The sequence below is a fragment of the Diorhabda sublineata genome, chromosome 1 (assembly GCF_026230105.1).
Source record: "Diorhabda sublineata isolate icDioSubl1.1 chromosome 1, icDioSubl1.1, whole genome shotgun sequence".
NCBI lineage: Eukaryota > Metazoa > Arthropoda > Insecta > Coleoptera > Chrysomelidae > Diorhabda > Diorhabda sublineata.
Window position 1 is genome coordinate 19,644,077 of NC_079474.1, and position 25,261 is coordinate 19,669,337.

The following is a 25,261-nucleotide window of genomic DNA, read 5'->3' on the forward strand; positions in this document are numbered from 1 at the left end:
ATATCATTTCACTTCTCTCCGGTGTGTCCCGGAATCCATTGTAGGGTCATTTTATTTTTCTTGCCTAGCTCGTGCAATTTTTCTAGGCAATCCCAAATGGATTTTATGAGCTTAAAGCTCTAGTGGTTGCTGGACTATAGGACAGAATGATGATCTCCTGTTTGCGATAGTTCCTCTGTAGATTGAACCTAACCCATTCTTCAATTGCATAAATTTCTACTTGAAAAATGCTTGGTGCGCTACCCAGACTTTTAGAGTGTTTGGTTCTGGGCCCTTACACGCCTATTCCAGTTCCATCTACTGTTTTTGATCCATTCTCAAACCATTTAATGGCTTTTATTTTCATTTCTGGTATGGTGTTTTGGTCCCACTTGCTTTTACAGCTCATTATTGAGGTGAAGTTTTTCTTTGACGATTCCATCTTAGAACATTTTAAGTGATGTTTTCTCTTCCACGCTTTCCAACCATGTTAAGAAAAGGTTGTAATAAATAGAACAATGATATAATGCAACAATATGATAATTAGTGATATTCATCCTGAGCAAACAACACAAATATTCACAATTACACTGTCTAATGGTAAACAGTTTCGATCTCTGAAGATGATAACTTGGTTATCGAAACCCGCGTATGACTGTATGTAATAGTGAGTGTTCATGTAGTGACAGTGACAGTGTGTTGTGAGGTTAGGTTAAGTTAGGTTGTCAAAATTAATCAGTAGAGTAAATAAGTTTTATTTCTTTAAAAAGACAATAATATTTATTGAATTTTTTGTCGCTAAGCAGCCTTTAAACAGTCGAAAAGAGAGGAACAAAAATATTTCACTAATATGCATTTTAATCCGCTGAGTAGTGTCATCTATTACGAGAGCCACATAGTAGAAGGCCTCGTGTATAAGCTTGGGCACAGGAAAAGTAAGAGGTACAGGATCGGCTCTGGCACAAAAATACATGTACTTGTACTTGTTATTTAAATATTATCGTTAATTTTTCTCCTACAAAAGCACAAATTTTCATAATATCTGGACATAGTAGTCTATCAACTAACTATGTTTCATTTTAATGGATTTTGATACTTTTTTGACAAATTTTTTCTTGATTTAACGAAATGTTTATTTGAGTGTACAAAAGATGATTTTAATTCAAGTACCAAATTTTAAATCAGTCTCATATTTAGGCGACATTCGCTGATGATATTGCCGTGTTATCATCTAACAGATAAACACACAGCTGTCTCAAGGAACTTGCAGCTAAACCTAAACAAGATCTAGATATGTCTCGAACAATAACGTATTAAATCCAATAAATCCAAGTCCATCCATGTTAGGTGTACACTTCGAAAGGAAGCATGTCCTTCTGTAAAAATTAATGAAGCTGAACTCTCACAAGCTAAAAGCGTTAAAAACCTAGGACTTCACTTAAATCGAAAGCTGATTTGGTAGAAACTCATATTCACTAATCGGAAGCTGTTAGGATTGAAACTAAACCAAATGTATTGGCTCATAGGCAGGAAATTCCAACTATCAACTGGAAACAAAGTCTACTGTATAAAAGCATCCTCAAGTCAATATGGACTGAAGGAATTCATCTCTGGAGGACAGCCAGCCATTTCAACAGGGAAATTCTGCAGATATTCCAGAACAAGGTGTTACGCATCATTGTCAACGCTTCCAGATATGTGCCCAATAGTGTTATAGTGCGAGACGTTCAAATTAAATCAGTTTTTCATTCACCCTACACAATCATAAAATATATTGTAAAAGTATGTAGGATAGCACTATGGGATATTTTTGATGGTGCTCTGTCATGTACACTTTCTCGCTGATAGCGTAAATATCAGATGCACTTAATGAGTAAATGGGAATTTATAGTTTCATTTTTATTTTTGGTTTATTATTATATTCACAATAATTGTAAGTGAATTACAAATCACAACTAAGTAGTCACTGTAAGGAATCTATTACATCATTAATTCACTATTTCATGCTGTACCACTACTCGAAGATAAAGTAGATAAAGTAGAATATAGAAAATTCTTCATGACATTCAGCCTATTAGAAATTAATAATTTGTTCGATAACTGAAAGAAATCCAAAACTACAGTTGCTACTAATTCTAATTTAGTTTAATTGAAATGAAATGAGAAAAGAAAACCTCGAGAAATTCGCGCAAAGGTGTTCCGTTACATCCGGTTAATGCACTCTAATTGCAACAGCTACAATAGCTCAGGCAAGCTGGAAATTTGTTAAAAATTAGCTATATTTTATGGACTTACCCTTGTGAATAATTTTTATGAAGTCATGAAGGCAAATCAGTGATTTGTAGAAGTTAAAATAATATTTCTTTCGACACCCATTAGACATACAAGTATATTAATGGAAAAGAACGTGTTAACCTCTATGAAGACTATATTAACTAATAATGAGAATGTGTTAGGTCATACTGAACACACTATTTTGACTATAACACTCACACCGACATTCACAATTATACTGTTTGACGCCGATTAGAGACACATTTTATGTTCAGTGTCTAAAGACGATAACTTGGTTGTCGAAACGTCATCAGGGTAATTATGAGTGGTGGTGTGGTGGTAGTGTAAACAGAGTGTGCAAAATGAAGAATATCATCAACGGTTCCAGAAATTCAAAATTAGGTTAGCTCATGTTGATACGAAGAACCTCGATCTAAATTCATCGTGATTTACTCGGAAGCTCTTTGTTTTCCATGATTTGAGAACTTTTTTAGCACATAACTACCTTTCATTTCAGATAAGTATCCCAGCATTCGATCATTTTCCCGTCAAAACAGAGCACTGCTAAAACAGATCCTTTTTTACATTCCACGTTTCTGGAGTTTTGAGCCAACAGTACAATAACCATTGGTCACTTCAATGGTCCTCGTGAATCTTATAATCTTTTTTGTTTGTTCCTAATTGATCATTGGTCTTGTTTTTGAGCCATCTTCAAAAATTGTTGTGTTTCTACTTGATCCAACTTGATTCTATTTTCTCGTTTGCGTAAAGTTTCGCTTGAAGGATATTACTTCTAGATTTTAGCCAGTACGACTTCTGGATCCTCGGTTTCTTTGAAGACATATCCATTTCCATTTTTTATCACCTTAAAAGCCGTTTTATTGATGAAATGGTCAGTGTTCTTAGAGAATAAATCCTCTATTCTTTTTTCTCCCATTTTACTAATTATCTGTAGAATTATTTCGCATCCAATTATTGTTTTCACACAATCTGAAAGCGCCATTTGAGGTTAAACATATTATGAACAGGCTGCAGGCTTAGGATTGTTTCTAGTACTTTTTGGATTAGGTGCTAATTTCCAGTACTGCTCTTCTTTGCGCTTACATGAGATTGTTAATGTTTTTTTCATGATATTGCTGCATTTAACCAATATATTGTCTTTGACTATAGCTGCCATTTCCTTCAATAATTCCGACAGGTATAGATTCATCATCAATTTTTCTCATTGTGAGTGGGTCAGTAGTGAAGTAAAAGGATCAGCTTTCGTACTACTAGAATTTCTCTTTTAACATTAATTCTTTAATCTATTTCAACTGTTTAATCTACCAAAATCGATAATTTTCATCTTAACGGCATAGTAATAATGATAATTTAGATAAAAATGTTTTTCACATAGGGTATTAAATATCCCCAACACCGGTCCTATAAAGGGAAAGAGTACGGGAGTTCTAAGTGATTCATGTATTGTTTCTCGTTTGGGTAGACAATCGTAAACCACTAGAAATTATGTCTTTATACAGTGAATTCCATGCAGTTACTTCTAAATTATACACCCAGATAAAAAATGTAAATGACGCTCTGAGTTATTATCTCCGGCATTATCGTGTATCGTATCGCGTTCATCTTTCCTTGCTTAGGGGATATTGTTTTTTATATTTCTGAGTTTATAAAATGACTAAAGTAAGGGTAAAAGCTTCGGTTGATATGCGGATTGTGGATGTAGTATGAACTTTATTGGACTTTTGATTTATTTTCAAGGACAATTACATCTTTTAGTTGTAAACGATGGGTGGTAATTTATGCGCTACGTTTGGTATAAAAACAAACACAATTCCATTTTAGTTTCTCCGATCGCAATTAATTTGCAAACACATAAAATGAAACAAAGAATATATTCCATAATTAGTAGTATTATAAACGTGAACTTAATTTGTGTAAAGCAAAAGTTACAATTGAGTAAACTATTTCCCGTCGCTTTATTTATAACGTTTTTGAATTAAACCGGCGCCATCTGTCGAAAATTTGATCATCACATGATCAAATGCATAGTTTTTCTTCTTTTTTTTGTGATGTTGGGCTCAATATTTAGATCACCCATCCAGTTAAGTTAAGATTTCTGTAATTTGATTTAACTGTCCAGAATCGCGTCTAACTCATAGTCATAACTCTTTCGAGCCATCTGAAATTATCAAATTTTATAGTTTGTTTTCTTTAAAAAGGTAAATTTTAGCGAAGCGTTTTTAGCAGTTAGATTAATAAGCATAAATTCCAAGTTTAAAACAGAACTACCACTAAACAAGCAATTGAGCCTACTAATAGTAGATACCGAGGCGAGTTAACCACTCCAATTCTATAAAGATGTTCTTGACTCATTATTTGAATATTGCTATTTAGAATATTCCGGATTTCCTGTGAGGAATCAAGACAAATACTGAGTTCCACATAAATGCTCTGTAGCGAATGTGAGACTGCGTTTTTGAGTTAAATCAGAGCTCTGATATATGTCATTTGCTATAACAATGATTTGGACCGAACCAAGTAAGTGATTTTTATTTTTGTTTGACACTACAACTAAGTCAAAACACACAATAACTTGTCTTCGGCCAACATAGAGCCAAAGTCCCCAAATTCATCAGAAAGTCGAGTTGAGTATAATCTAAATCACTGGTGGTTGATCATTGAGTCCTCAAAGACTAGTTTGAAAACAGAATAAACTTCCATTAGTGTCGGTTGCTCTGATATGAGAGTGACTTTCGAAAATATGAGATTTCTTCTTGAGAACATGATTAATGTAATCATGTTTGCAAAATTTGTGGCAATTTTAAAGTCATTGCAATTTTGTTTGGACTACAGCTTGGTTAGACAAAATTTTGCTGATTCATTTGTAGGACAGATAAAATTAATAAATAGGAAAGTGTGGCCCAAGCGTGAGTCACTCACTCTAGGCCATAAAAATGTTAAAAACGATCCTCTACTGAACTCTAATTACATTCTCTTACCACCGTAAAATCTATGAAAGAGAAATTCCCCAAAGCAAGCCATTCAAAAATTAAACAGGGAATATAGTTTATTTCAGAAAGGTATAGAGTAATAAAATCTCATTAGGTATGCAAAGGGACCACAGAGTGTTCCAACGAATATTTAAGCCACTTCCATAGATTGGCATTGATTTCATTGTAAAATTCTTTTTCTTTTTATCAAGTGCAGGTAGTACCACCCGCGTTGGGGTCAATTTATGGGTTTAGACTATTGTTATCCATTCACAAACACTGAAAATAATGCGCCAAAGGCGTTTCCGGTAAGATACTCGTAAAGAGGAGAGCCGAATCTGAAATAGGGTTGGAATTAGGCAGAGGCACTAATAGAAGGTTAAACGATACCTGTTAAACGCAAAACGTAACTGTATAATCTACTACCTAAGTAATCCTTACACAATATTCCGATATTGACACTTCAGGGCTGAAAACATACTTTTCCTAATTCGCAATTACTTGAAATTTTAATATTACAAACAATATTATTTCAAGACCTATGGCCGACACTGAAATTGAGCCGAACTGGACGGAATTCCCCATTTTATTACTCTATACCTTTCTAAAATAGACTATAGCTGCTACACAAATACGACAACTGATAATGGAAAAGATCCTTAAAGAGAAACTCAATAGTGATGAAAAATCTTCTTGGAAATGTTTTATAAATGTAGTCGAAAATTTTCTAGGAAACTATAAATCAGAAAATGACAAGTATGAACCTATAATGTCATATATAAGCTTTCGGGTGTTATAAGCCCTTAAAAACACATATGCTAGTCTATTATCCAGATTCCTTTTCGACGAATTTTGCTGTTTTGAATCACGAATAAGTAAGAGAGGTTTCATCAGGATATTTCCTCAATGCAAAAGCGCTATCGAGAGCAATAAGTGCTAGTAGATTATTGTTGAAGACTTGAAGAAGACCTGAATCATTATTATTTATTCTATACTAAGCAATAATATGTATTTAAATGCAGTTGGTGTTTTTACTTTTCACAATAAACATTTATTTTAATGTCACCAGTAAACCTGATGTGCCAATTTTTGTTCATTCAAATATATATGCGACAAAAAAGATTGTTTATTTCATGGTAATAATAGAGATCATCTTTATCAAGATCAGAGTAAAGAAAAAAGTTTTTGCTTACTGTCTCCTTAATCATAATAATAATTAAAACACATTCCTATTAACCACAATATCTCCTGTTATGTATGAATTGAATTTTTACTTATTACAGTTTTCTCAGTGTAGCAAGTACCTTTGAATGTTCGAACGATAAATATTCTTAGCTATAGTTGTGCATTTGCTTAAAACTGCACAACCCAAGACTGATCTCATTCGGTAGCTGAAGATAACTCTGTTTTATGTTAATGATTATATGCATGCTTTTAAAAGCTAAGTTACAAAATGGTCGCTCCTTTTGCAGTTGGCGTGCAGTTGTTGTATGATAGTGGGATGAGAAAATTGGATTCGTCCTATTTTCTTACATCATTGAAGTTCGTAAGGATGAAAAAGGAGTTGAGAGATTTGAAAATAATAGTATAAATGCTAGAAAATTTATCAACGACCTATATTTTTCATTTAAATGCGTTACATCTCCTTTCGTAACAATCTATTCATAAAAACTTTCAATTTCGATTCTATATCTTCTGTTGACTAAAAGTATTCTTCAAAGAAGTGGTTTTAGTGTTGGGAAAATAAAAAATTCCTGAAGCTATATCAGTTTAATAGGATATTTATTTGATATGTTATTTATTTATTATTTATTTTATGTTACAAATTCTATAGCAGAAATTTTAAAAGATAGATATATCAAATTCAGATTAACTTAGTTTAAGTTTAACGATAATGAAGAATATGATTACAGACCATAAGTTAGGTGAAAATATCATCACTTCTCAACTGTTTTTAGATATATACAAAACAACTAAGTTAATTTCCACTATACTTTCTATTTAAATAGATAAAATCATCTTTTACACATTGGAATATAATTATAAAGGCATCAAAGATAAAAAATCCTCCTGCTGATGTATTTACATCTACCCTAAGATCTCAATTAACCAGCAATAGCTATCAAATTATTTAAAATTAATCATCTAGTATTCAAAAAGGAATATTTTGCGAATATTTAAATAGACGCCTCTTTTAAAAATAAAATCTACACCTTTGTGCATGTGCAACGGTAATAATTAGTAGTGGCCTCTGGTGGCACATCTTGTACTAGCTCGGATTTTCACAAACACGACGACTAAACTGCATTTTTTATTTTACTAATCAAAACTACCGACACTAAAATTAAACGAAATGAGACAAGGGAAGTATTCAACTATGTTTGTTGGACCTGACGGGTCTTAGATTCCGTTTTTGTTTAATCCAACTCATTCCTTTTTGAATCGAAATTAAACTCGAAATTATATCCGTACGGAAAACAGATATGTATCAATGAATACAATGAGGCGATCACTATAGAATCAAAATAAATGGTACTACTTGTAGACTGAACATGGTACCTCTTTTGTTACAACTATTATGATTACTTTGAGAAAAGGACCATATTATTCAATTGGATAAGCATGACATTCATAACGATCATTCTGGGCTTCTGTGAAGATAGAAGGTGAAAGTACTAAACGATCATGTATTGATATCTAGTTAGCCTAGACCAGTTCCATGTATAAACAAAATATTGCGTTACCATAGTAACGAACAATAATTTAATAGAAGTGTCAGTGTAAAGTTTGACGTCAAAAAAGTAAATCAGATTTACGCAATAAATTAAAAGAAAAAAGATGTTCACCGAAATTGTGAAATTCGAAAAATTGGAGTATCGAGCAATCATCAAGTACCTGTATTTAAAAGGATTAAGAGGTAAGCAGATTTACGAATATATGCTTAATACCCTTGTGTCCGTCGCAAGCTTCACAAGAGGTGAATTTTCCATTGAAGATAATGACCGATCGAGAAGGCCAGTTTCTGTGTTAGTCCCCGAAAATATCGATGCAGTTCATGATATGATTTTCTCAGACGTACGCGTTCACCATATAGTTCACGTCAATTTGGACATTAGAAAAATTACTGCAAAATGGATCCTCAAATGTTTGAATATTGACCAAAAGCGTACAAGGGTAGAAGCATCGCGTTCGATCTCTGCTCGATTTGAAAACGATGTACACTTCTTAAACCAAATTGTTCCTATGGATGAGATTTGGGTACATTTCTACTGTCCAGAAACAAAGCAACAATCGATGGAATGGCGACACTTTGGTTCTTGCTTCAGTTTTCTGGGATTGCCATGAAGTAATCATGATTGATTCTTTGGATAACGGTAGAACAATAACTGGAGATTACTATTCGGCATAACTACGAGAAAAAAATAAAGAGAAAAGACGCGGGAAGCTATCCAAAGGTGTTTTGTTTTTGTAGGACAACGCCCCTGCACACAAACACCTCCCTTATTTACCAGATTTGGCTCCGTCCGAATATCATCTCTTGCCTCAACTGAAAAAAATTTAAAAGGTCATAAATTTTCTTCCGAGTAGGTAATAAAAGCTGTGAAGGTCTGGTTTGCAGAGCAAGAAGAAACATTTGTTTTGAAAGGTCTAGAGATGTTCCAGTTTGGCTGCAATAAATGTATATAATGTATTAAGAGGATAATATGTTGGTTCTATGGTAGGCTAAGACTTTTTCAATATATCCTCGTATTTATAATACAAACTTAATCTTCAAAGATGGTCATAAAAAATTATTCATTTATTTAGACTAGGAATTAGTAGGTATTTATACCTATGAGTGATATGATCATTTCAACGTTAAATATACTATCGCAAGTATTTCTCTTATCGGTTCTTTTGAGGCCTTTTCAGCGCTATCAATTTCATAAAAATGGGCCAGGAAGAGTCATTAGTAGCATGGGACTAAATCTGATTAGTAAGGTTCATGTGGACAGACCAAAAACAGAATAAAAAAATCCATAGGTCAAGTCTCTTTGTTTAGTATTTGAGTTTCCAGTTGATTGGAAAGAACCCCGATCACACTATAACCTTACAATCAAAGAAAATAATGAACCTGATCTTCATGATTGAATTTGATTAACGAGCCGTTTTGGGGCTTCAAATTATAAATAGTTATAATTTGAAGAAGAAATTGATAGTCTCATTATTGTGTGACTGAACAAAAATATGTAAAATGAAACTTGATGGAAGTGAATAAGCTCATATCAACTTTAAAAATAAAAAAATATATCGTATTCCAGTCAGAATAAGTACCCGATTCTATACTCTAACAGAGCAAAATGCTTTAGAAGCTTAACTTCGATGGAAAGTGCCTGGTAAATATAGAAGAGAAGAGCTTGGAAATAGAGAAATATCCTATTTAATTAGAATAACTTCCACTTTGTTTCTACATATTAAGCTTCTGCTTTATAAGTAGATAGAGTCATGGTATCCAACTATGTGCATGCACTTAGCAACTTAGCAATCATCTTCTTCTACTTCTTCTTCAATGTATTGTAGGCATTACGCCTGTAGTTTCCAGCTTGTCATTCTTGAGATGTTGATTTCCAAGAATCCATCCATCTTTTTGGAGGTTAGGTTAGGTTAGGTTAAAAGTCTTCGTGTCCCTGGTTTACCGTCTCGTGCGATCTTTACTAATCTTTCTCTGGTCATCCTGTCCACGTATTCATTCCAAGCTCTTCAACATTTACGTCCCCATCTGACTATTTCTTCTCCTCACATTCGTGTCTTGTGTCGTGTTTCTCTTTCTGTATCTTAGTGTCTATCCGCATATGTTTCTGACTATTTCCATTTCTGTTGTTCGAACGATGTTTTTAGTTCTTTTGTTCTCCGCTCTTGTTTCTATAGCATATAGCAATCATTTAAAGATTCCAAAACAAAGCACTGAGTAGAATAGTGGATGCCCCTTGGTACCATCACAATATTGACCTTCATGGAGACCCGTTGACGTGACCTTTAAGAAATTAGACACGTGACGAAAGACTCAATTATCTCGTCAATATCAAGGCTATCCTGCCCCTTGACAGAATTGGGTGAGAAAGAAAATGCAAGAGGATCATGCCTTTTGAGTTAGTTTAGTGGAAATTTTTTTTCAGAACAAACTCTATTAGTTAAAATTAAATTGCTCTTAGTTCACTGTTAAACAGATTGTATATTAAATGCATTTATGGTTATTTGATATATGAAAGTATTCTATAGAAATGGCCTAATTCAAATTAGTATTATTTTCACGGTTGACTTATACATTAATATTGGAAACTGTTTTTGCATACAACAAGAAAATGATCATCTTCAATTATCATTATCTTATCCTCGAGAACAAGCAAAGATCTTTCTGTTGGAAACGATCATTTTATTTCACAGTCGTATCATAATAATAAAATATGTTAATAACAAATGTCAGCAAGACCAGAATAATATTCAGGACGGCGTGTAACAATCAACTCCGGCATTAATAAAAGCAAATTACTACATTAATTTTCAGTATTTGCTATAAAATGACAAAGCGCATAAACGGAACGAGCCCTAGGAAGGTATTTATGAGCGTAGTTTAGGAAAACAGAAGAGACAGGCGTTAATATCCAATTTAAAAAACAAAAAAACACAAATTATAAATAAATGGAATTGGTTTTCTAAGATATACAACATCAACTATCGTATTCAGAAGGTTTTCTCCAGGTACGTAGTGTTATGAATCTGGATTTAAAATATGAAACATTTCCTGCATCAACCAAGGCGTAGCTCAAGTTCTTTAGCAATACCTCATGTTGATTGCTTTGTATAGACCCATAACAATAAAGGTTTTGAGGATATATCAAAGTCACAAAAAATGACATACTCAAAAATTAGTTACTAAACATAAAATAGACAACAGACGTGAATCAGACGATTCAAAGAACCAAGATGTCCTTTTCGCCGTCTTTTTAAAAATTAGAAAAATCGCTAACCAGAGTTTATCTTCAATTAACTTATGACCACTGAAAAAGTCTTCTGTTTACAGAATCTAATCAAGGAAACTAGATCGAACAAAAATACTTGTGCAGCATAGTTGAGGCGGAGGTTTAGCGCTTTGGGGTGGTATTCCTAGGAATAGATACAGTTAACTCGTAGAAGTCATTGGATCGCAAATATATATGTTTCAACATCTATCTGTCATATTGGAAAGAACATATTTCTATCTCAAAATAAGGCCCGACTAGATGCCGCGTGATTATTTAAACCTGGTCTTGATCCAACTATCATACTAGCAACCTTGATATGAGCTCTATAAAAACTGTGGGATCAACTGATGAATAAAAAAAGAGAAATCTTGTGTCAAATGCAAAAAAGGGGCTTCAGATTGCAGCCTAATAAGAATTTTTCAAGCATATTTTTCATATTATTTTTCATATTATTAGATTTTTTTGTCTATGAGTGTATTTTTTAATCTCCCAGAATTATACGTAATGTTTCTACTCACTAATTTGTTTATTTATAAACACGTAAAACCAATGTTTCTTAAAGAAGTTAGACAATTATCTATTGTATCATCCCCGTACATACAATTAGGTTTATATCGACTCTTGTAGATGTCGCTATGTGTATAAATTCAACGTTTTGAGCACATGCTATTTTGCAAGTAGTGGATATTGAGAGAACGGCGCCAAAGTAGTCGTCAGCGTGGTCGGTTTTCCACGATAGCAAATAACAGGAAATCAGAAGATAACGTAGATTTATCAAGAAATATGAAACGTTCAGAATTCAAAGTGTTTTAGCAGCAATGTCAGTTTAATTGGAGATATATGGTAAAATCATCATTAAATAGAAAATAATTCCTTTCATCTATTCGAAATACAATGTGGGACAAATTAAAAAAAGGCACGAGACAATTCAAATCAAACATGATGCTTATTATTTGAATTTGATTAATGGAAAACATATACAAGGTACATATTCACATTCAATGTTACACTTAAAGGAAATAATTTCTTCATCTCAATTATTCTCCATGGAAATGTCCATTATTAGTCAAGTTACTTGAAGAAACGTTGACTCAGCCATCGCAAATGAACGCAAATGATATTGGTATGGTTACTATAATATGTTATTAAGGTTATTAAGTAGGGACTGAATAAATTAAAAGAATTGGTATTACATGCATCCATAGCTTTTTATAAGAACTGAGTGGCCAGAATTGGTTTCTTTATAAATTTCTTTTCTAATTTTTGTGTTGAGTCCTTTTCTTCCTTTTCTGTACTACTTTTTGATCTTTAGCTAAAATTTTCACCAAATATCTCTGCCTGTGTCTATGGTTTTTTTCTTTTAGGCTTTGATGTTACAATTTCAATGAATCTGGACGGTATATACTTCTTAGTCTATTGTACTCACAAATTGAAGATATTCTGCCGACCACAGCATGTATAGTCGCATTTAAAAATAGATACTACAATAAAATAATAATCCCTCGACCCCTGACTGGCTGATATCTGACCATGGACCATGAAATTAACTTAAACCTCTCCGATATAACTAATAGCAAGTTTTATGAAAAATCAACATACCTACATCCCTCTACCTTCTACACGGTTTCTTGACACCCCCACCTATTTCTAGCTTACACAAACCCAAGCGAGACGTTTTGGATAGATGTGTTAAAGAATGAATCTTTCTCGAGCAGCGAAAGAGGGGCTTGGTCAACTCCAGAGGGGCTACGCTGCTCCTAGAAATCAAGCACGCGTGTTTAGTTTAATTTTACGTTTTGTGTACTCGTATATATTTTGATGGTATAAGTAGTATATGAGAAAGTTTTAAGAAGTAATTAACTACGGCTCATAAAACTTCTTGTATCTTACGAAGGTGTCACAGGATATAAATACTGTAGAATCTAAATCCCTCAATGTATTATTTAGACTTTTCTGTATAGTTATAGCATAGGCCAGATGTGTGAAACTCAATTTTGCAGAGGGCCATATATTAAATTTTGAATTCGTAGGCGGGCCAGATTGAAAATAAAGAAAAATGAACTGATTTATTATAACATTTCATTTATTATTACATGAGCAAATAATATACGGTTGTTAAATCATATCAAAGTTATAAAATATGGTAGGTAATTATATTGGTAGGATCCAGATACCACACTCTTGTTTTTGACAAGCTCATTGATGTTTTAAGAATTGATTGGAGATGTTCATTCGTAAGTCTAGTGCGATGTTTGTTCTTATTTATTTCCATGACCCTGTTCACATAAATAGGTCCTACTAAACATTCAGAAAATGCTTGCTGCATGCTTTCTTAATTCCGGGTAATTATCCAAACTCTTGAAATATTGTGTACAAAATGTGAGAGCATTAATCTCATTAAATTTTTCTTTCAAAATAGTGTCCGAATGAACTAGTGCCTGTGAAGCTTAAAAATTGAATGGATTATTGAAAATTGGGAATTCCATTTCATTCATTTGTTTTTAAAACGTAATCAAATTTTGCAGAAGTTGAGAATATTCATCCAATTTTTTTTGGTCCACTGTGCCAAATTATTTTAAATAAGGGAAATGGTCCAAAGTTTTTTACATGGATTTCCACAGCCTCAACTTTGTTGTCTAGTCTAGACTAGAAGCGCGTGTAAGATTCTATCGTATACTTGACAAAAATAATATGATATTTCCGCTTGCTGCTAAAAGATGGCGATACTGTCTATCTCGCTTGTTAAGGTACGCACTACGCTTGAAATTACTTAGATAAAGATCTGTAGACTTAAGAGTATGAATATTTAAACCATCCGTAGAGGAATCGAATGAACTCTAAAAGCACTAAACATATTGAGATCACGGGCCTTATTGATACGAACCAAGTGACAAAAGCGGCCCGCGGGCCTATCTTTGACATAACTGGCATAACCTATACAAATGGACAACTTCTTAATGAACCTAAATAATATACATATACATATACAATAAATTTATTGTAATGATACACACGAAATAAAATAGCAACAAATCATAATCCTATTAATGAATTTTGATCTTCCTGTGTTTCAGCATGTTTTATCTTTATATAAATAATCAGCAATGCAGCGATAATTAAATATTTTTTTTTAATCACAGACAATGAGACACTCTCTCTGTTAGTCTTAAAAGAACGTACAAAAAAATTATAATCTGATTGATTTAATCAATCCAATTTATTTATGAGTATCTTAATTAATGATCTAGAATAAATGTACTACTAAATCAGAAGTACCGAAACTTTTTTTCCTCGTGAACAACTTTCAAAATACTTATTACTAGTAATAAATGGTACATTTACATCTTATTATCAACTCCAACCTATCTTAACATTTAACGTGAATGCATTTTCGTGCTTCTCCTCTACTCGTTTCAGCCGTAGGATTTTCAGTTTTCTCTTTTACTTATCAAAAATTTTGTTTTCTATATTCCATTTTATACTTTACACACTAACAGATTTTTCACCTAATTATTGGAAAGTAATAGTTTCTATATAACCAACTTTTATTACATTTTTTGAGAAATATGTTCAAAATCATGTGATTTCTTATTTTAAGAAAGTTTTCAGGGAAATGAATTTTTTATTATTGTTTGTAAGGACTTTTCTTATTTTTAAAAAAGTACAATTTTGTTAAGCAGGACATTGATACCTTTTTCGATAAATATTCACTAGAAAAAAGTTTTTTTTTATTAAGAAAGTTTGAATTGGCGCTACTGATGATTTCCTCGGGAGTTGCTTGAAAGAACGGAGGCAATAACTTCTAGTAGTAAGTTTGAGGTAATGTTAAACGGCGGGTGGGACATCAATCCTGGCAAGACAGCATTTTAATTAAAGCATGTTATCGGTAGGCGCGGCCGCTATAATTCACGCGGACAGACAGACGTGGGACGGGAAGGCGTCTAACGATCCCCGTCCCGCTCCTTTTCCTTATCCATGAAACGGACAAACCTGCTGATCCAGGAACAACTTTCATCTGGACGTGATGCATGATACCTATTATGGCTAGAATCCGTCTTCTTGGACCATCAGCTTTTTGAGGGGCGGTAACGGTTATATGAATCGAGTCGAGAGTGGATTTAGTGATTGTGGAATCTGTTTTAGTAAAAGAAGCAAATGTAACAGTGAAACTAATTCTAATTATATAAATATGTTATAAATAAACTAATGTAGGGTAACATCTGAATCATTGATGATTCACGAAAAAAACAAAGATAAAATAATTCTGCTGAAATAATTTATAATATAAGACGAAGAAGAATGTTTCATTGTCTAAAAGTTGTTCACAATTTGTAGACAAAAGCTATGAAATACATACACAAATTTTTTGGTAATCGAAAATTGAACAAACAACAGCTCAGAAAAAACTAAACAAGATTCAAATTCCTCCTCATTTCATAGTGAAAGAGGCATTTAGCGAGGGCCACAAGCTAATCCAAACAGTAGAACCAAAGTTAGGAAATCTGACAGGTCATCTAAGGATTCTAGAACTAATAAACCGTGACAAACCAATGAATCAAATGCATAGCATTTTGGATCAAGATACCCCATTCGAAGGGGTAATTAACGACCGCCAATCATGGGTCAACAAAAATATTCCGTGAGCTCCAAATGTATCCCATGGTTCAGAGACGGTACGAAGCTAGCACAAGCAGCTGGACTGGGCAGTTCTCGACCAAAATGCAAGCTTTAAGAACATCACTCACAATTTTTCAGGTAGAGTTGCTAAAAATGAACAAATGTTCTCAGGAGTGTTTGCGTCTTTGAATTAAAGCTATTGAGTGCACGTCCAAACTAGTGTGGGAGTGTAAGCAAACTCTAGGCCACATGGTATACCCAGGCCACCAGAAAATGCCTTGACAAAAAAGGAGCAACAACTCCATATCTTGGACTGAGACCCAACGAGAAGCCACAACAATAACGAACTGAACAAATGGCTGAAGAAACAGATGAAGTCTTACTGGGGAAATACTCCAGGCCTAAGACAAAAGATTCATAAGATTCAATAGGCAAACGATTGTGCATTTTTTACATTATACAGTATTGAGCATTTAACTAACTTCGAACATGGAGAAGGTAGATCAAGATCGTGCTCCGCATTCCCACAATCATAAAATCGATGATAAGAAGATAAAATCAGATATTTTCATTTAAAGAAACAACTAAAAGTGTGACCATTACGCGATCAAATACATTGACACCAAAAAAATGTCCAATGGATACTTGTCCACTTCAGCATGAGCTTTTTTCTCTGTATTATTCTTATTTTTCTTCTTGGAATACTAACTCTTTGGAAGTTTCAGTACCAGTATTATATTGAGTATCTTACTTCGGTGCTGCGAAGATGAATAAGAACAGCTGCAATTTAGCTGAGATTGCCTACAATCCGCCAGACTAAGATTTATTGAGGGTGACGCAAGACCTGACCATTAAGGCATCGGAATGTGATATACTATCAAGAACCACACCTAATTTTTGACTAGAAACATTTAACTTAAATAACAAATCAGTCACGCGTGTCGAATATTAAGAGCAGCGCAACAACGCTAAAATTAAGGCGTTCGAGATCTGCTGGTGCTGTCATTTCGAGGAAGATTGAATTCATACTTCGATCCAAAGATTTTCCTGGGTTCGTATATAAAGAGGCGGTGTCAAGTAATGAAAAGTAGACGTATGTGGGTATGCTAGTTTTTCCTAAGACGTTGTATATCGAAGAGGATTAAGTTAATTTCATGCTATTAGGACATTGAGAAGGTTATGAATACAAGGTGATTTGGAATTCCCAAAAGAAGGTAACTTGGATTTCCCTGAGTCAGGTATAATTCATTCTGCCGTGAATGAAAGTGTATTTTTAAATGTGAGTGCATCTGGTGTGGTGGCTACAGTCTATTAGGTGACATTCATCGTCCAATTTGTTCTAGCTTTGAAAAATGTTTCATGAATAATTTACTATAGAAACATGGCGTTCACACATATTATGATATCACCTGTCATTTGAATTATCTGTTGTTTTGATTATTCCGTTTGTATTTTTTAGTACAATCCTGTCACTTCCACTCAAGTTTATGAAAAACTATCGCAATCGAAATTGTGAATCAAAATCGGACAAGCACGTCAATACTAATCCTGTTTCTGTGTCGCATTTGGGAATTATATAATTCAACAATTTCAACTAAATTACTGAAATATGTTATAACACTCTATGCATATTTAATAACATATTGGATGAATATTTGACTGATGTGTCCGGCACAGCTTCGAATTATTAAATATTAAATAACAATTATAATTTTCATTCTGTCAATCAATCAAATTTTGTATAATTAACTTCGAACTAGGGAATGGGGGTTAAAGTGTCGCGGGGGTGGTTTCAACATTATTACAAATTCATTCGGGTCAATAGAAAATTATTTCTAGTTTGTCACTTCTATTTGTTGTTGGTTCAATTTGGAAAGTTGTAATTAGTCATTTATGAAATTTCTATTTCGAAGAGGAGGCATAAAATTCGGGAAACAGTATTTTTTTTCAATTATGGAATCGATTAGGAATAGTATTATTTTTTTCTATGGCATATGTTGTAAAGTATCGCTGCATTTAAGAAAAATCGTATGCATCATCTATCATCTTTCGAGTCAAATTAACACAAAAAGACTATATCCATCATTTTAGATTTTCCTGGTTCTTAATGCAAAACTTATTTTTGTGAATATTACAAAATAATCTAAAAATTTTTTAAAATATTTACACATGCAACTGAGCTTATACCAGTTTTCAGTCTTTTATTGGTTTCTATAACCATATACTGTACAGACAACTGGAAAAAGGTTTGGAATGAGTTTTTGTTCCAATACAAGTTGGAAATTTTGTTTGATTTTAATTCTATTTTAATTTTCTATATAATTTTATTTTGTTTTTAATTAAAGATTTTATGTGTTCTTCTTCAGGAAATAATTTACGACAGTACACAAAGTTCTTGTCACTGTTTAAGTATTACTCCGAACTTAGTCGAAGCACACACATGGAAATTTTTAAAAGAAAAAGTGTTGCGCTGTATAAAGCACTCCATGTCTTAATAGACAGAAGCCATTTTTTAGTATGGAGAAGAAATTACCCAAGAACTATAAAATAAATAGGAGACCGAACAAGAAATATGAAAAAAGAAATAGAAAACTAAAAAATTTTGGGAAAAGAATATATTTATTTTTCAACGAAATATCTTTTCAACTCCATATTTTCGCCCAGCGATGTTCAATAAGTTCGATAACTTTTTTATAATAAGAATCGTCAAGCTAATAAAAAAAGCCGTTAACTGCCGACATCAACTCTCCATTGTTGAGAAATCTTTAACCACTGGGTCATTTTTTCAAGTCTGGGAACAGAAAATTATCCGAAAGGAATAAAACTGGCGAATAGGGTGCATGAGATAGCAATTCAAACTTTAATTCTTCAATTTTGGCGATTGCAATAACGGATGTTTGAGCTGGTGTCTTGTCTTGATTAAACAACACTTCTTCTTAGTCAAACGCGGCTGTTTTTGCTTGATTTCTTCACTCGAATGCAATAACTTCGCATAAAACTCGCCGTTGACAAATGAAAATTATCCAACGCGCAAAGTTATCCCAAAAAACCTGTACAATTACCTTGCCTGCATTGTTTTGATTGTTCTTTTGTTTAGGGTGTGAGTGATGGACTCATGCTTTATCCATGGTTATGGAAACATTTCTATGATGCTGTTGATGTTCCATTGTGAGTAAACGCGGCAGCCATCTTGCTCATAGCTTTCTTATGTCCCAATTATCATTTAATGTATACTATGTCACGCATTTCCATATTTCTGGAGTCATCACCTCATTTGATTGATCACTGCGATTTTGTTCGGATCTTATGGCCTCGTTCAAGCTCTACTACCCCAATATTTTACTGTTGATAAGGGTTCTTACCTAGAGTAGAATCTAGTTCAGTTTTTATATCGTTTGAACTAATGCCTTTCAATAGTTGTGGTGCGAGACCAGCGAAGCGAGGCAAGTAACAGACGAGTCCAGCAAAGTAGTATTTCAACCGCGACGAACACAATATTTTTTAGACGACGCATAAGATCCAAAACTTTTTCAATTACACTGAGAAAAGAAAATAAATAATAGAGAATTATAAACATTTTATTTATAATTTTTTCTGGTGACAACACTTCATAAAGAGCTCCTACTGGTTTTCATACCTTACACGAGATTTATCCGGCAACGAATTAAGAACGGCCGCATGGCTTTCTTTTGTGAGATCAGGAGGCGTGGATTCGAGTAATTCTTCATCGCTGATGTTATCTTTTTCATCATCATTCATTGTTATTCATTAATTTTGTCTAACTTCGGATAAAACAAATAATTTCAGAAATTAAAAGTTTAAGGTTATGTAAAATCATTGATGTGTGACTGTCAACTGTCAACATTGAATTGGCTAGAGTCACATTTAAGGAAGTTAAAGTTGTCTACTCCAGAGCGTCCCGAAAGTGTTTGGCAGTACGTAACTGTCATTTTCACTACATGGAACAACCAAAACGTAATTTTCGGTATGTAAACAACTTTCAGATGGCGTCGTCTAAAATTAAAATTATTGTATCACATAACGATGACACATTCTCTATTGATGGCTGCTAAACAAATACTAAGCAATGTGGCGTCTTCAAATTTGAAACATGTATAGGTCAGGCCAGGTACTTTCGTATGTAGTTTGTATACTTGGAATGTTAGTATGTCATCTTTTAGGTGCCAAGGAATCTACTTCTGTTTTGGATTCCATGTCTCACATTCAGGATGCCATATAAAATAATCCTTATCCATATCGTTTCCATTTTTCCTATTCCCAGTGCCTCAACTTAAAAAAACTTGTTTACTACATTGCAACCGCTTTGAAATATCACTTGATTTGTATACAATTCAAAACGACTAGCAATAAAATCGTTAGAATCGTGATTAATCTGTTTATTTATTATAAAATTGACTGAATCTTCGAATATATCTAGCAAGTATTCGTTCTATTAACACAAACTGGTTACGCGTTGTAAATAACAAGTAACTTTCCTATTGGCAGTACTTCATGTCACTGTTGAATAATCCTCCCAACTGTACTAATGGATTGTTAATTAGATATTTGCAGGTCCATGGTGATCTCGTTCTCGTTAAGACCACAGCCAATTATCTTAAAGGAAAAGCGTGGGCAGTCTTGATTTATTTCATTTTATATAAAACTGCGTCAATAAATTATGTTGATGTTTGTTTGTTAAGTGTTCAAGAGTGCGCTTGATGTGTGAGAAATATCCTGGATTGATTTATGCTGCATTTATTCAAATTCGAAATGTTGCTGCAGGAATGTGAAATTTCCACAACTCGTACAATCTGGTTAACAAAGATGGGATCGAATCATAAAAACTGTTACCGTCCGTATAAACTTATCTGTAATAACTATCTGAGGTTATTTTGACTTATAGTAGTACGAACATCGATTACGACTTCATCTCACATTATATCTAGCCATACAGGATGTGTCAAAAGTAGTTAATCAAATCATGAACACGATTTTTAGAATTATGTATTATAAGTACAGCTTCGAATTTCATAAAATTAGATCAACTAGGAATCAGGATTCATGTTATAAATATTCAAATATCTTGTTATGAAATAAAAGAACCAGTACAGCGATTGATAATTCAAGTTACCGTAAACCAAAATTTAAAGTTTATTCTCCTAAATTAAATGGATCTCTGCACAAAATGAAATCTCTCAAGAATGGTAAAACTATGTGGATAAAATTTAATTTGAGGTAGACATAATTTTCTTTGTAAAATTTGAATGAGTGAACAAATATATCTAAAAATTCATTCTCTTTGATTTATTTTACTCCTGTATGACCGAAAGTAATTTTATTTGGTTACCCATATGTATGAAAACAATTTTTTTGAAAATGTCAACGTTTGCTTACTGGAGACTATATAAATACACTACCAATGAAAACTTTCGAACCACCCCATAATCCATTCATTAATTTAAAAAAAAAAATGAAAGTCGAAACAAAAATAATGATGTGCATTATTTTATACGAGAGCATCTTTATATTTTGTGGGTGTGTACGACAAGTTGAAACTTGCAAGTACCAACTGATTTGTTAATTATTCTTTAATTGTGATTCCTCGGTATTTATGATTGTAGTTCAGTCCCACTTAGCCCTGTGAAACACAGCAAAGTGATTTGTTCTTCTTAGACATCTTTTGTATACGAATGGTCGTTTTCGCATATTCAAACTTGTAAGTTTGTAAGTCTCGACGTACTATGGTCCACCAGGAGCTTTGGTGATAGAAAGCAATCAGCGCGTCCTCTAAAAACCACAACAGTTGAAGATAAACGATTGTATTGATCAGTAAACGTGATCTACCATTCACAAGCCCTAAGATAGCAGCTCAGATGAATAATCTAGCGATCTGTCTTTGATTATTTCCACAGTGTAAAAAGGGATTGAGAAGAACACGCCTTTTTGAAAGGATGGCTGTAAAAAAACCTCTATTGCGTGAGTCAAAGTTTGAGGTTTTCTGATCTAAGGGAAGAGTGTTTGTGCGCAGGTCAAATGAAGAGCAGAAGCTAGATCCATGTGTTATCCCGACTGTAAAATACGGGAAGATTTTTTATATAACGTGAACTATATCTATCAAAAGGTTGGCACTGTATTAAGTCTTTAAGGTATCCAGACTGATCTGTAATTGCAACCTCTAATTTCGTTACACATTTAAAGTTTTTGATTAGCGAAAATATTTATTAATGATGTTTGAGTGATAAGTTAGCTACCAAAAATAATCAAAATGTGGATTTATAAACGATGGAAGTTTTGTTCTGAGCATTTTGGAACACTTCCATCTCTAAACAAAAATGCCAATAAAGTTTTTTGAAATACTGTTCAACTGCAACATGAACGTTATATTTAATGAGGTTTTTAGGTATATTTTAATTAATCACTCGCTTTTAATTGCCCAGGTCTTTAATGTAATAAATTCTTAGTTTTCATAAAAGCGTTAACATAAATTTAGTTATAAATGATGAATTTGTTGTTTGCAGTTATTTCACGGTGATCCATATTTTTTTAAATTAGCAACGAAGGTCTGGAGAATAGATAAAATCCAAAATTGGGTAACCGAACACTCTGGTTACTACCACTCATCGTCTTCAGAGACATAAGATAAACAAAAAATCAATTTTGCCCCTATATATACAGAGAATTTATTTAAGGATTTCCCATAATTTTGATGCAATATTTCTTTAAAAATAAAATGCCACACCGGTGCAAATTTGGCACACCATACTGATAAAATTGTCCATCAGAAAATAAAGAAAAGGCTCTCCAGATTTTATTAGATGTCTTTTGGTCCAGGAGCACATTGTATTGTATTCTATTCCGAATTCTACCCTTCAAGACAAATATAGAGGCCTCCTTGGCGATAAACTTGGTAGGGCATCAGCATTATCAAGTGCTGAAGTTTAAGTAATAGCTGATGCTTTGTTAACTGCACTTAACTTTAAAATACGTTTTACTGAGGAAAACATTCAGGAATTTTGTTCAATAATTGAAAAGGTGAAAAGCTCAAAAAGGATGACATGTTTTCTAAAACGGAACCCAGAATTATCTAAGTGAAGCTCTAAAAATATGAGAAGATTTAGGGCAAATCTACGGCCAGAAATCATGATTGACTATTTCAATAAATTGATAGAGACTATACAAACTGTTCCTAGGGAAATCATAATAAACAACAACGAATTAAACTGAGTAATGGATTCTTCAAAATTACTGATATTTGTAGTAGCTGCTGATGGCAATCTTTTGCTTTTATACAGAGGCATAAGTCAGGTCATGCTCTCGAAAAATCTATGTGGTAGGTCTAGTGGGTTCACACTTCTTTGAAAGTCACGTGACAGGCCAAAGTTATCTGGAAATGCTCGAAGATTTACGTGTGATAAAAGATTCTGTGGAAGTAGCAAATAGTATATTCAGTATGAACATGATCAACGGTGCCATAAAATAATTACCCTTTGGATAAACCCCTGACGTTGTAATTAAGATGTAACCTATATTTTACAAAAAGTAGGTCTATGTTATAGACACATCACGTGAGTGTATATGTAGTCAAGCGCTTACGAGTCTCAAATATTTCGACGACCAGTTATACATATTTATAGAGAGTTTGTATAAAGAACGAACGCTTTGAAACAGTCAATCATAATCAGTTAGATCGAAAGTTTGATCAAAGAATATATTACATCTGTTATTATGATTTACAGACATAGTAAAATTATGGAATACTGTCTCAATTAATAACTAAAATAAACAATATAACTACAAATAATATTAAAATTATCGATTGAACGTTTGCTATTTGAATTTCCTGATATATATTGGGTATTAGGGAGAGAAGTCACAATTTTATCAATTCATCAAAGATGAAATTACGAAACAAAGAACGCCACCTCCCCTCTTATTCCGAATCACGTTGAAAAAGGAACCAGCAAAAAGCTTTGTATTCTTGCTCAGACTGAGCGAAATATAGTATGCGGGCCAACTCTGAAGATTCTTCAGATTCAATATTTTTATCAAATATACCAACTTAATAACTGCGTGCTAGAGAATCTAGAACTGCACGGTTGAGAAACTCATCAACTCCATCAATTTTAGATATATATTAGGCTTATTGACCGTTTCCTTGCTTAACTTATCAAGCATGCTATAAATGTTCACGATTGTTCTAATTGAACTGTTTTTCTTGTTTCGAAGCCTTCGATTTCTTCCAAAATAGACTAGAGCTGATAGTGGACACCAGTGATAGTTGCAACACCTAATAAGGATTCTTCGGTACATAGATTCTAATAAAGTCACCAATTGTGTCTAATTGATTTAAAAAGGTTCTTCCCTGCATTTCAAATTGTTTTCAAATAATAGTATATCGCCATCACTCCTCTCACTTTTTCTGATGATTTTGATTCGTCCATATAATAGGTTGTGACAGTCTGTATTTATAAAACACCCTTCTAGTTTAACCTGTCTGGTATAATTATTTTAAAAGGGCTGCTACCTTCCTAGTACGCATTCAGCACCCTTAGTCCCATAGCCTACACTATACTCAGACAGGAAAATTTATATTTATGAAGTATATGATCAAAAAGGCGTTGGTACTAGAAAGAAAACACGAATTATCTCGCCACTACAAGATATTCACCAGAAAAATCCTTACGAAGTCAAACTCGCCCCGAAAACCAAGAGGAAATCTACTCAAGGCCCAGTGTATGGACAATAATTATCTATTGTCCTCTTATTATAATTGAAGGAACGATAGTTAGCAAGAAACTTAATCCCCAGTGGATGCAACCGACAGAAAACCCAACTAGAGTACAACTTCTTCGTTAGCCCTCGAAGTTGAATTTTCGAGGAAGGAATTAACTCGCCACTCCACCTGTAGTTAAGATCTGTTAACCATAAATTAAGTTATACAATAAGTCTCTTATTCTATGCTCAATTAACGTATCGTCTCGGATTACCTAATTTCTGTCTAATATTACTGTGAAAAATCATAAATCTACCTACTTACTATTGTATTCGTTTTGTATTGTAAGATTTATTGTAGACTGACCGTCCTCAATGTCTTCATAAGCGATTCCGCATGTGCCTTAGACACTTGAAGTTCCATCAACTTACCAAAATACTTATTTACTCATGTATAATTTTAAGATCTAGCGAGAACAGTAGTCAGATTATTGAAACCACTTTATTTATTTATATATTATGTTAATAAATAGTTTTCCAAAGTTGTGAATTAAGTTATTTAACTCACAAAGGAAAATCAACATCGGGAAACTACCTAAAAGATCATCCATAAAAAGGATAACACTACGACCTTTCTAGATTACGACCTTCAGAAACTAAATCAGTAGTGTAGTTCTTTGTTTTTGA

General features: G+C 33.3%; 1 protein-coding gene across 1 annotated transcript in view; it reads right to left on the reverse strand.

Annotated features, from left to right (window-relative positions):
* Nucleotides 1-25,261, reverse strand: part of LOC130452415 (bromodomain adjacent to zinc finger domain protein 2B-like) — a 118,993-nt gene that overhangs the window by 80,234 nt on the left and 13,498 nt on the right. The window contains exon 3 of the mRNA XM_056791690.1: nucleotides 15,236-15,379. Coding sequence (XP_056647668.1) covers nucleotides 15,236-15,379 — 144 coding nt within the window. The remainder of the gene's footprint in view (nucleotides 1-15,235; nucleotides 15,380-25,261) is intronic.